General features: G+C 36.6%; 1 protein-coding gene across 1 annotated transcript in view; it reads right to left on the bottom strand.

The window, feature by feature from the left end:
* mgat5 (alpha-1,6-mannosylglycoprotein 6-beta-N-acetylglucosaminyltransferase) overlaps positions 1-14433 on the bottom strand; it is an 83203-nt gene that overhangs the window by 45464 nt on the left and 23306 nt on the right. The window contains exon 4 of the mRNA XM_024294293.2: positions 970-1046. Coding sequence (XP_024150061.1) covers positions 970-1046 — 77 coding nt within the window. The remainder of the gene's footprint in view (positions 1-969; positions 1047-14433) is intronic.

Below are 14433 nucleotides of genomic sequence, written 5' to 3'. Positions count from 1 at the left end.
TCTAAAGAGCATCACGCCGTCTTACAATAACCTGAGGGAGCAGCATTAAGCCCTGCATTGTAAAGAGCTGGCACACATGAAATGAGGGCTGGAGGAAGCTGTTTGGACACCATTGTTCTATTGAACGGATTTGTCAGATGTTAAAGTGCTTAAGTGTGTGTATCTGGTGGAGCAGCTCCACAAAAACACCTGTACCTTCATATAAAGACGTCTGAACATGTGTTTTTCTGCTCGAGGACCGGCAGGTTACAAGTGACTGAAAGTTTAGCTTCACGTCTGTAAAGTGGTTTATGACTATAAAAGTTGAACTTCATTAGCATTTATGGGTGTCCGTCAAAATAAAACGAAGTTCATAAAACAAACTGAAGTCGTATAAATTCCCTTGGGTTTGTTTGAACTACTGCAGATTGAATTGGACAATAAACTGACACATCATTTGATTTAATTGGACAATTTTTCCATGCCTATAATCCTAAAGTGGATTTTTTTTTTCAGTAAACCTTTATTGACATTATTCATCAAATTTTCACAAAAAAAGGTTATTTCTCTGGTATGTACTTAAGGTTCTATTCATTTCAATTGAATTATATTGAATTTGTTATAATTTATTTTGTAGTTTTTTAGTCAAACTTTCAGGAATAAATCGACTAGAGAGAATCAAATTTTTTCTGCTGAAGAACAGTATTTTGTAGACCAACAAAAAAACTTTGGCTAAAACAAAACCAGTGTTTTTTACTAAACTCATTTAGCATTTCTCAATGGGATTAGAGCCGAGTGGTAAATTAGCTCTCCACATTCATGCAATCAAGTGCAAACTTAGCTCGTTTGTGTCTTCAAGCCTCTGAAAATAAGGCTTAAAAATAAAAACAGAGCAAAGCTTCGATGCTTTTCCGGCTCATTTCCTGTTGTATTTTTGATGGATTTCCAACAACTGATTCAGGAGAAAGAAAATACAAAAAAAGGACTCACCTTGAGTTTGCTCTCGCAGTGCGGGAAACCGTCCAGCGAAGGCAGCTCACACCTCTCCTGGGCGCCGGTGAGGAGCTCTGCGAGAACACGGAGAAACGGCAGAGAGGATCGATGAGGCTGAGGCGGAGCAAAGTTTTCAGGAACTTTTTATATCGCTACAGCAGGGACAATGAGGGCGCGGGAATTAAAAATTCATGATCCCAGAGAAAAATAAAGTTTGTGAAAGAGAACGGAGGTCAGCACAGCTTTTTAGAGTAGACGTGTGTGTGACAGCTGCAGATATTAACTAAAACCCTCACATACTTCAGCAGAACATTCAGTTCTGACATTTGGTAATCACTCTTCAGAACTATTAGGGGTTGTGCTCACTTTTTTACATCAGAAATTTCTACAGTATCTCATTGAGACTGTACAACAGAGTATTAAGGCCACAAGAATGTATATATTTATTACTAACAAACAAATATTACGAGATTAAAAGTTGTAAATGTATACGCTTTCTCTCGTAAATTTACGACTTTAAATCATGTAAACGTACAAAATTAAAGTCAAGGTGAGGATGCAGTTTAGTCAGCCTCTGATTATAATTTGATTTTAAGTCGCCAAAAGGTTCAGAATTTCTTTGTTTTTGACACCGATCTGGAAATAAAGCTAAATGTAAATGTATGACTTTTTTTCCATTAATGTACAACTTTTTTTCTCATAAATTTATAGCTTTTTTTTCATAAACATACAACTATTTTCTCGTAAAATTACGAGATTAAAAGCCATGAATTTTAGACTTTTCTGGCAAATGTCTGACTTTTTTCTCTTAAATGTATACATTTTTTCTCGTAAATTTAGAAGATTTAAAGCCATAAATTTACAACTTTTCTCGCTAATTAATAACTTTTTTTCTCATAAATTTACAACTTTTTTTCATAAATTTATGCTTTTTTCCCTGTAATTTTTTTTATTTATTTTTCATAAATTTACTACGTTTTTTTTCTCAGAAATTTATGACTTTTTCCTCATGCATTTACGACTTTCTTTCTCTGAAATTTATTGTTTTCTCATAAATGTACAAGATTTAAAGCCATAAATTCACAACTTTTCTCATAAATTTACTAATCTTTTCTTGTAAACGTATTACTTTTTATCTTGTAAATTTACAAGATTTAATGTAGTAAATTCACAACTTTAAAACACGTAAATTTATGAGAAAAAAAGTTGTACTTTAGCCTATGACTTTTTAAATCATAAATATACAACTTTACTCACATAATTTAAGACTTACGACTTTTTCTTGTACATTTACGAGATTTTAAGTCGTAATTAAACAAAATTGTTTGTTTCTAAACTGGCCCTAATACTTTGGTGAAAGACTGAGAAGCTTTTTGTTGGGGAAAAAAGCTTTTGTTTTTGTTTTTTAGGTAACCTTTTAACACCTGAGCTGTCACCGGCGCTAGCTTATAACACACATTATTGTAACTCTTTGACCATTTACAAAGTTAACAAACTTCCAACTGATCCCGACGCCGTTACCTGGTTTACGTTAATTGCGTAAACACTTCAGTACTGTTGGACATCAGCACAAAGCTGCTTTTCTCTGCTTCAGAATATGTTAGAATGACATTTATTGGTTAAAAAAAACATCTATCCTCTTGGTCTGGATTTTATCTTTAAATTTCAACAATTGATTTCATCTAAAAAGAAATTTCAAACATTTTTTTTGTTGGTTCTCAACCTAGAAATCCATATTTATTGTAATGAAGGACCCACATCTTCAGTATAAAATCACTTAATGGGTTGTTTTTCATGACAAAAAATAATGAAAATGCATAAATTCTAATTCAAAACTTGTGAATATAAATTATTCTAACATTGTGGTACAGTTCCGGTCTCTTCTGCAAAGCTTGCATTTCCTCGATGTGGTGACCTGATTTCAACAGTGGGTCAGCAGTGAAAACTCATTAAAATGAAGATAAAATTCAACAAAAGAGCAGTTCAGCGTTGAGCATTTCAAGCCGTTTCTTTATTTGTTCCTGTTCAACCACTGAAGCTTTAACCTCAATACATAGAGACAGTTTTTACCCTGTTGCACGGGATCTCCCTCCTCTATATCTAGGATTTCTTTTTGTACAGAAGTTCATCCTCACTGTGGGTTTACAATGTAAAATGACATTTTTTCAAAAGTTGTGGGTTGGTATTTATCGTTTAATTCACAAAAGAGTTAAAATCACATCTGACACAGGAAATAACTGATGTGTGGCAGAGGGCCAAACAGTAAAATCCGTCCAACACAAGAAACCTTTAGCTACCAGACGACAAATAACAGTTAATATTACAAACGTAAGGGAAATCTGCCAAAATATACCAAAATAAGGACCAGAAAAGAGCCTGGATGTACATAATTGTCAGTATATCTCAACAGACTCAATGTCCTACTAACCTAAACACCAGGAAATCGAAACAATAGGTCTATAAAAACACGTTTTGACCCATATGGCTGAATTAAAAACACAGCTAAAGCTCAAGTCTTATCCATAGAGGCCTGTCAAGAAAAATCGGGTCAAAAAGTAGTATAGAAATTATGTTTAGTGCAAAGTTAACTCAAACAATGTATTACTTCTAAGAAAAATAATACACTAAAATCACAAAAAGAAGCTGTCACTTAAATGAAAATAACATTTCTCCGAACTGATATCACACAGACATTTTAACAGCAATGATGATGAAATCAACTTAAAGGCTGCTTTAGCACACTTTCAATCTCAATACGTCAGCCGGCTCGTTTTACGCTCATTACTTTGTGATGATGCATGGCGGGCAGCCGGGCAGGATCACCTTTAGCTTGGTGAGGCAAGACTAAAGACCACGAAAAGCCACCAGTTTTGCCCACAATGACGCACGCGGGTCTAGAAGCAGATGAAACGTCTCATTTGACCTGTTTACTTAATACCAAAAACAAAAAAAAAAAAAAAAAAAATCATGCATTTACAGTGGGGAGGGAGCGACTCTTATCTCGTCCACTTTGCTCCCATCATCACAAACGGATTAACATGCGAGGCTTGCATGCCAGTGTTCTTCTGATTCAATAATCTTTTCTGATATCACTATTCACTGACGTCGTCGCTACCAACCTTTAAACCGACTTACTGCTTTACAGAGGGGGGGAAAAAGTGGAGAAGAAAGCAGGAGGATGGATGGGATTGTGGAGGTGTTGCTATGAAGTAATTAGCAGCTCCAGCTTCTGTGGGTGGAGGAAGCTTCGGTTTGAAATGCTGCAGAGGTGAACGTGGTTGAACTTCTCTTTTGTAGTTCTCCTTTTAGTGTTGCTCTCTTACGTTAGATCGTGCCGTACAATAAAGCTTACTGACACAATTTGGCTCCAGCACTGCTGGAGACAAAAATATGGTGCCGTGTTGTGAAAAACCACAAGCCAAAGCCTCAACAAAACAGCAACCAACGCAATCGGTTTCCACCCACTGATTCAGTCACTGTCTTTTTCAAAAACCTATGCTTACTTCTGACTTTCACTCATAGCTTGACGACAGTCATCCACTGTGACCTTTTCAGACCTGGTGTACATGTGTGGAGTTTTTGAGCTAAATTACCACAGTACTGTAATGAATTCTGATGAACCTAAGAGGTTAAAGCCGAGGATTAAACTCTATAAAATGCCAGTGATGTTGGCCCTCAGCTAACAAAATGTATTATCATTATTTGGCAAATATTTTTGTAATCATGATGAGGAAACTGAAAATTACTCCAAACATGTTTAGTTTTGGTTCAAAAATATCTATTGATCGATAGGCCGAACTTCACATGAAATAATTAATTAAAACAAAAAATCTGATCTCAGTTATTTATGCAAATATTGATCCTTTTTATTGATGAATGTTTCAACATTTTCAGCTTATATTGCTAGTTATTTACAAAGTGTTTCAAATAAACAAAAATCCCTTTAAAAAAATAAATCAATCGCTTTAATCTATATATAAGAATTTGAAAGAGAAAAAGAGATTTTAATTGGATTTCATTAAATTATTATTCAAACTGAATCATAAAGCTGTGAATTGGACTTAATTCTATCTTTTCACAATGATAAGCCAGCCTTTACAAAACGTGTTTTTACATTTTTTTTTTTAGTTTTAGTTCAATCATTCACTTTAATCTTAATATAAAGCTGGGTGTCATCAGCATAATGTTATCATTTCCAGTTATTTGAAATGTGTTTTAAGTAGCCAAAAAAACTATTCATCTTTAAAATCAATATTTAATTGAATTTCAAACAAATGTAATTTAAATTGAATCATAAAAAAAGGAATTGGAATTGATTCTGTACTGTCACAATGATATGCTAGCCTTAACAACATTTTTTTTACGTTTTATTTGTTGGATTTAGTTGAATATACATATAGAGCTGGGTGTCTGCATAAGAGTAACAACATATTTATTTCTAGTTTCAGGGCTTCAAGTTTATTACATTAAAGATTTGTTTTAGTAAATAAATGATGACTCTTGCAGTTTAGAGCATTCAAAATAAAAGGTTAGCAATCCCACCAAATTAAGTGTTTCCTTCAATTGAAATGGGAAGTCTTAATTAATAGTGTTTTGTGCAAGCCATTCTAACATCCTTTTATCTCAACCAGTAGAACCTAATGCTGACTAAAACTCTATTATTGTAGTGTCAGCCCAATGTTTTTCAGTAGAAGCTGTTCAAATATTTACTAATCAAACAGTTGAGCTTCATGTATAAATGAATTGCTCCAGGGTGAGACAAAGTTAATCTTTGCTGCTGCATCAACTGAAACAGAGTTTCCACATCCCTGATTTCCATCAATATATTATGTTTGGTTTGTATTTTTGTCCACAAAAAAGAAAAAAATAATAGAGCCAAGATAAAATGAATTATTAAAATAATATTAATAAAGCTGTCAACATCAAGTGTTGAAAGAAATCGAACACCCTAAAGACTGTTTTACCTATAAGAGGTATAATTCCTCCATCAAATAAGACTAGAGCAGCAATAGTTGAGGAACATTATTTTTAAAAAATGAAAAATGAAGGAAGTGAATTTTTGCTATTTACAAAAAAGAAGTATTTATACTTTTTTGAGCTTTGAAAGTTAGAAGTCGTTGAGAAAATGGGTTGCTTTGAGTCACACACACTGATGAATCTGCCAACCAACCAAATGAGCAGCTAAGAAGCCGTTGAGAGCCACCAGGCAAATCTCTAAGATTTAATCAAGCAGAAGCTTCTGCCGAAGAAGAGCTAAATATAAATCCCTTCTTAATCAGAGTGAACTATTTACCCTCCATTCACCAAAAAAAAAGAAGAAATCACACCAACGAGGTCCAGCTTAGATTTGTTTCCTCGAAGACTAGACCTGCTTTCACAACAAATCCTATGGCGTTGAGTTGTAAAGCTGGCGTCATGACTCATGCAGGTTTTTCTAATGAGGAAATGTCGCATCATAAATAGTTCAATGTGGTTTTGCATCGCTATGTGTACTGAACACAGGAGCAAAGAGAGAAGCAAACAAACCTTCTTCAAACACTGTTCTTACAATACCAGAAGGGGTTTAGAAAACAAACAAAAGACAAGCGTCTCCAATACAAGCAGCTCAGAACAGTTGTCTTAAAATGATAGACGAAAAGACAACTCAAGTGCAGGAATAGCTGCGGTGATTCAAGAGAAACATTCTCTGCTGTCACGGATACTAAACCCAACCCTGGTCATTGGATAGTCCTGAAATAGCACCATCTCAAAGAGTATATGAGACACTACACAAGGTTACTTTCACCTTTCAAACCCCATGAGGTGATATGACATTTAACAATTGAATAGAGGACGTCTGGTATATGTTACTGTCTTGTTCCCCTTTTCCCATCCATCTCCCTCTGTTTGGTTTCAATCTCAAGGTCTAAAACCTCTCAGGAAAAGGCCAAGAGTCAATGGCGTCATTTTTTTTTTTCCAGTGGAACCAAAGTAAGTGGCTTTACATTCAAAGACCATTTATACCAGATACCTAAAGAATGATGTGATGTGCAGTGCATTCAGAGTCTGTTAAAAGCAAAGCCAGAAAATAGAAATCAATTTAAAGTGGAAAAAAAAAATAGCTTTCCTTCCAGACATCTTTTTAATCAATAAGCTCAGATTCAGTTTTTTGATGCACATTTTCAAAGATGTGAGAATCTCTGAAGGAAAAACTCAGCACAGGACAATTGAGCAGTTGCAGCAGCTTTTCTTGAGGGGAAGTCAAATTTTGCAACGCTAAAAGTAAAGATAGACTTGAGAAGCCGTTAAGCTTCCTGTGATTGAGCTCCGTTAAAACATTTCCCAGGTGAACAGCTAATAAAAAGATTTTTTAATCACCATTTACCTTAGTCGCAACTGCCCTGATAGGTGGATACGGGCCGTCTGAAGGTTTGTTTACTACGTCATGAGCCTGAAGAACAAAAATGTTCACATTTTTGCTCATGACAGGTCGTAATAAACACTTGTACAACACCCAAGGGTAAAGTAGGTGAGACACAAGTGTGTCGTACAGATTTTTCCTTTTTTTTTACCCCGACAATCCAAAGCTAACCAAATAGGCAATTGTGATTTATGCTTTGCTAAAGACTAGAGTTTGGCGAGTAAAGTAGGTAAGACGAAGGTGTGTCATGCAGATTTTTCCTTTTTTTACCCCCAACAACTTGGAGCTAACCATAAGGGCAGTTGTGGCTTATGCTTGACTAACGACTAGAGTATGGCGTGTAAAGTAGGTGAGACGAAGCTGTGTCATACAGATTTTTCCTTTTTTGATCTCTGATAACCCGGAGCTAATCATAAGGGCAGTTGTGGCTTATGCTTTACTAACAACTACAGAGTGGCAGGTAATGTATGTGAGATGCAGGTGTGTCGTACAGACTTTTCCTTTCTAAACCCCCGACAATCCAGAGCTAACCGTAAGGGAGGTTCTGGCATATGCTTTACTAATAACTAGAGTGTGGCGAGTAAAGTATGTGAGACGCAGGTGTGCCGTGCAGATTTTTTCTTCTTTGACCCCTGACAATCCGAAGCTAACCGTAAGAGCAGTTGTTGCTTATGATTTCACAACTAGAGTATGACCTACGGACTCCATATGTCATAATGGTATGCAACTTACATTAGCCTTACGAAAACCTCCCAAATTGCTAACCACACAAACAAGAATTGTATGTTCCATTTTCAACAAGCCCTAAGGGAGCTAAAAGACACACCTGTAACCGATAACCCAGAGGTAGCCAGAAGGCCAGTGAATGCTTTACTAATGACTGGAATGAGGACACTGTGCAACAGTGTCACTTGTCTTACAAATATTTCAAATCACAAGTACCACATGCATGACAAATGTACATTCCATTTTAAACGAGCTTCAAGGGAACTACAAGACATACCTGCTGTACCCTTAAGATGCGCCCTAAACCGACTGCTCCTCTCTGAAACTATCCATCCTAACAATCTGTACAAGTCAACTCCAGACACCAGACAAATGTGATAATGTTGTGTTTGGCAGTGGTGGAGAACCCTCAATGAATAAACTCTTAAATTGTTGCACGGATGATTGAAAATATGCACACAACAAAAACACAATAGATAAATTAAAAGGAACTTTATTTTGTCTGTAGTCCAACCTGCAACCATAAAGTAGAAAACAGAGTCCTTAACCAACTATCATGTGTTTGAAGCTCATCAAGATATGTTTAAAACTGTCAGGTCCACACAGCTGTTTCACAGAAACATCCTTGAGGCAAAAAAAAAAATCCCCTAATCCCACATCTACGTTTCAGCTTCCTGCTCCTTCCTGTGAGACGTTCGCCTATAATCAACTCGTCTCTTCTTTCATTCCAGCAATCGGATAGGCCCGCTGTTCCCTCCTGAGTTTTCTGAGAAGACGATGCAGATTTTACAGCAAAAGCGCCGCGAGAACAGAGTAGCACCAGAAACTCCTGATTAGCTTTCATCAGTGCACAGCTATGATCATGTTCCCTGGTGGTTTCGAATAATGGTGGAAAGCTGCTGCTTCAGACTTTAGACTTTTAGGAGGAGACTTGAGACCAACCATAATACGCAGAATTATTTGTTTCCATCCATTGAAATGTCATTTATATTTCTAATCTTGATATCAAACGTTTTATGATTTATTTATATATTTACAGTAGTTCAGTAAAAGTGTATTTCTTTCTACACTTTTTCTTTAAATCCAAATTATTTTAGTTTTTTTTGTATTTGTCTTAGAAATAAAAATAAAGAATTAAAATAAAGTTTACTTTTCTTTTTATGGATTTTCTTAAAGCATAGAACTTTTTAAAAACAAGAGTTTGAAGCAAGTACTTAACCAGATTTCCTCTGAACGAATCACGAGCTTCAGCTTGATGGCAGAAACGGCAGGAAGCTGACTGCCTCAATACCATCATATTAGAAGAATATCTAAATGTGGAAACAATGTGCTTTAAAGCTGGAGTTGTCGCTATGCGCTAAGACCAGAAAAAAAAACACTATTTTCCAGAGCCCGCGCTAAAGCCACACCGTGTTTTTCATATTCGATCATCGCTGGAGCCCCAACAGAAATGTCACTTCCATCAGCTTAAGGGGGCAGCTGTGATTTAAAGTAACCCGAGACAAAGACACTCCGTCTGCACACATGCTGGACTCTGTTGTTTCTTCCATTCCACCTCTGCCTCCTTAATTAATTCCAAGCTTTGTTTTTGTTCCTCGAAACCGCTCAAGTGGAAGAATTTGACTTGTACTCCCACAGTTTAGGGGTCAGTTTTCCTAGAAGTACAAAATCTAATCTGGTAATTTGAAGAACCGCATATTATTATAGAAGGCGTCAACGTCTGCTTCATTATTAGTGGACGAACTGAGTTCACCAAAATAAAGTAATTCAACAGAACCTCATCTTTACACACGTATGAGATGTGGGTGATATACTATTGTGGGATGGCTGAGTCTATCTCTACAGAGCCTGAGAATCAAAAGAGGCTTGTTGAGGAAATGATAACGATGATGTTCAAGGCTAGCTTTCTTGGGAACGTTGGAAGTGTAAAAGGAAATGACCAAGCTGAGCCAGGTCAAGGGTTCCTACCGTCAAAAGAACCCAAATTTGTTGGTGAACTAAACAAAGAGACTATAAGACAGGGAGTAGAAGCGACCAAATGGAACATATGACCACAGTTTTACACTTCGAATACAGAAAATTATTACTTAAATTATTGTCACACTTTCACACAGCACTTATGAGTCAGTAGTTGCACATACTTCTTTGTTTGACGAGTTCACGGTTGTGTTGTGCAAATCAAATAAAATACACAACGAAAATTATGTTAAAATTATGTTTTTATAAAAGTCATTGTTTAAGACTGATTTATACTATGGAAAGTCAATGATACCAAAATGTTTGCTGTTTAAATTATTTTAAAATTACGTTTCTATAAAAGTCAATGTTTAAGACTGATTTATGTTTGCCGTTTAAATTACGTTTTAACTTGAGACTGTTTTAGATAAAAGCCTTTGCCAAAATTCAATTTTGCATGAAATCGCAGTTTCATGATAAAAAAACAGATAAAGTTGCTAAAAGAGAGCATTAGATGAGATAGATGCTAAAACAAAAGCCAACACTAACACCAAGGTAATTGCTGTAAACAAAAAAAAAGACATGTTCCAGATAAAGCAGCAGAACTGGATTTCACTGTATGATTTAAAGACATTCAAACACCTCCTGATTATTGCTAAACTGCTTTGCCAACATTTTTGAGGGTTTGAACATTTTCCAAATTCTATTTTTATGAAGTGCTACCATGTGAACACATGAAAGACTTGTTTGCAGCTTCCAGTAAGAAAGAAACTGTCCTCGTTTTTTTTTTTTTTTTTTTTTGCTTGTTTACTGGCCTGAATAGATCTGGAGTAGCACATATGGGAGTGATCTCCAGGGTCCTGTAACACACCCCGGTGTACACGTTTTGCTGCGATGGGCGCGCATGCAGACGCAGCAGAGGAACCCATCTGCGTCTGTCCCTCCGATAGGAGGTAAAACAGACAATCCTATCAGGCATGGATAAAGTGTGGAGGTGAAATTCCCTCAAAGTGGGTTTAAGCAAATTTCAACTCGCATTGTGACAATTATTAGCTTGGACTGATTCACACACAGAAAGCTGGGAGTGTTTTATGTTACGATATTAGCTATTAAAGCAAAGTCGGTTCTGCACTTTCTGCTGGTTAATGAGAGTCAGGCTTCTCTGTGAGTGAAGCAGGTGAGATCTAAGCAGCTTCATGCTGAAAGAGGCCGTGGTGTCCTTTGTTCGTATTGATCTTTGCAGAGAGTAAAAGGGCCTTTCAGAACATAATGGAGCTGAGGTTTCTGTTTCACAATAGGGGCTGTAATAACACTGTAGCTCCTATAATTTTGAAAAAAAAAATACAAACGGTAGAGTTTGTCTTAATACAAAAACTGCTTTAAAATATGTAAAAGTTACAAGTGTGCTTGAATAAAGTAGCCCTGCAGACTGTCTTAAAAAAAAAATCATACAGGTTGGTTTAATATCCAACCCTTTAACACCAATTTGCAACAATTAGCGTTATTTTGCACCAATATACAACACTTTAAAGTTAATTGCGTCAATGTGCAACACGTTACGTTACGTTAGTTTGCGGGAATCTGCAACACTTGATGCTAGTTTGTACAAATATCCAACACTTTACGATAGTTTGCACTAGGACTGCCACAAACAATTATTTTAATAATCGATTAATCATTGATTTTTTTTTTTTCTAATTAGTCGGTCATGCGCAAAGTGGATGTAAAACACACATCTTAACCATCATTAGCTTTAAACTAACTAAAAATAGAGATAATTAGGATAGTAGTTTATTTAACTTTTAATGAATCATGCAGCTTCTGTCCTTCATTAGTTACTGGTGTTAAAACAAGATTAAATCAAACGAGGTCGGCATCTGAAACAAGGAACTATTATTCACAAAAGATAAAGTTTTGGTCTCACTGACTGAAATATAAAAAAGTGATTTTTTTTGGCTCACAACTTTGTTAAATTTTACTCTATGTTTTATAGAGTCAGAGTGCATTCATTTTAGAACAAACCTAACCAAAGTTCACTTGCATGTAAATCTAAACTCTCTTTTTTTGGCAGGGAGTTCAGACTAACTTTAACACCTTTCTGAACGAAGCAGCAGTTCAAAGAAGCGTATTGTGGTTTGGTACAAACAAGACCTTAATCACGTAGGTCAAGACAAACTAGAGCTAGTTCCTTCTGCAAACCTAAAAGGGCCTTCAGTGCTGGCTTTAGTCTGGGTCGCCGTTGGTTACAGCTAAAACAAACCGAGGTGAGTTCAGGGCAGAAACAGAACTGAGTATGAAGAAAGAGAAGGAAGCCTATCACATCCTCCATGTTGAAAAACAATCCAAGCCGGCCACATTTTTGTGAGATAACTCTTCACAGGACAAAGATAGCGACCCGCATGTGTACACAGAAGCTGCAGATGCAAGAGTGAATCGTCAAAAACTTTGGCTACACGTCAGCATGAAGCGCAGCGGGAAGCTCAGACACGATTATGTAACTCTTGATAAACTGGTCCATGAACTGCTGGTTGTTTGAGAGGTGACCTCTCAAACAAGTTTAGCTCGACCTCCACTTCAATTTTTGTCCCTTTTTTCCACCGAGCGGGTCAAAGCTTGAGCACCGTTCCTAATCCAGCCAGCACCCATAGTTCTAAGACTATGGCGCCGTTTGGAGGTTTAACTACCAACCAACACCTGCCAACATCTGGGTTGGCGCACAGAGAGAAAGTATTTGAGCGGCTTCAGGAGCTAACAATCTTTTTTAATGAGTGCGCTGCAGGACTGGATCCAGCTCCCACACTCCCTGGTACCTCCCACGTTTCTGGTCTTGAAAATCGTTGACGGATTTTTTTCACCTCCTTACTGTTTTTTTTTTTTTTTACCAGATCATAATGAGGCAAAGAAGCATATTTAAAGCCTGCAAAAGTCAATAACATTTAGGGCTGCCACTGTTTTTCCCGATCTGCGCCAGAACATGAGGATACCATTAGAAGCTGCTTGAAGACATTTCAATAAAGATCATCAGTTTCTAAAAAGGAAGATCTCGCAAGACATTTAGAGAAACTACTGATGGATTACCACACGGTGGGGGCAGCCATTTAACCACAGAAAAGGTGGACTCGCATATCAAGTAGTTAACTTAGTGACTGATGGAACAACTCTACAGTCAAGCCAAGGCTTCTTCAGTTAAAAAAAAAAGAATAGAGTCTGTTAAAACAGATTTTGTCTAGTGTGTCGAGTCATTGTCGCTATTGGTTACGGCTAAAACAAATATGTCTGTGTGCATGTTTGTCGTAAGTGATAAAAAAGAAGTTTTCAGAAATATTTCCCTGATTGCATCTCAGTTAAAGTATTAAAAAGTTATTAAAGTTCAAAAATATTTGCAATAAAGTGAATTTTCTTGCATCTGTGTACCTTAAAAAAATCATTTTATCAACTGGATTTCCAAGTTAATAAATCAAATATTATCAAACTTTGTAAATTAGTTAGACCAAAAGTACTTTGAGTTGCTAATTTCTTCAGGGAATTAATAATTGTAGAAAAATGTTTTAAATAAATGTCATTTTTACTTAGTTTCTTTGTTTTGGTGTGACTTGACTCAGACGTGTTTAAATCAGAGGATATTTCTAGTCTAATATGAAACAGTTGCACAAAAATCAGTTTGAAAAAATATTTAAAATTAGCAAGACTGGAAAAAAACACACAAAAAACATGTTTGTTTGGCTAGATTAAGTACTTCTAGGCAAAACTCAGTTAAAGTAGCAATAATTGGTTTAAACAGTTTTTTTAAAAAATAACTTAAACAAAGATTTGGATGGTGTAGTAACAATACTGCTTTTAATTTCCTACTAGAAGTTACACAAAATTAATCACATGTCATGTTTTCTGAGAATATTTTTTAATTTAGGGCCTAAAAATTGTTCCATTTGGACCACCCAGAACCCTAAAACTGATAGCAAAGTTACAGCTTCACATTTTTTCTGACTCAGCTACATTTGACTTAGTTTCAACTTGTCTAAATCAGGCCAAATTTAAACCCATTGGGGAGCTCAGCGACATCTTTGACAGAGAAAAGGCTGAGGAGAATGGTCGTAGAAACCGTGAAGTCCCAGCTCTGCAGCTCGGCTCCATCTTGATAGCAGCCTCCATAAAGGACAGGCGTGTTTCCCCTGACTGTCCCGATTCTTATCTGTGTAATTGGTTTCCAGTCGGGGAGGAGCTGGGCTGCAGAACGGCGGCGGCGCTGCCAGCTGCCCACTCCGAGACAGGAGACACTCTTCCAGAGAGAGACCGTGGAGTGCTGGGGCCTTCAGGTGGCTGCCAAAAGAGGCGTCAGCCCCCGCCGCATTCAGGACCACAACTTCTTAGAGACTACAGCT

Source organism: Oryzias melastigma, linkage group LG2 (genome assembly GCF_002922805.2).
Source record: "Oryzias melastigma strain HK-1 linkage group LG2, ASM292280v2, whole genome shotgun sequence".
Classification (NCBI taxonomy): domain Eukaryota; kingdom Metazoa; phylum Chordata; class Actinopteri; order Beloniformes; family Adrianichthyidae; genus Oryzias; species Oryzias melastigma.
Note: the sequence above shows the minus strand (reverse complement) of the source record. Positions and strands in the feature narration are given on the sequence as shown.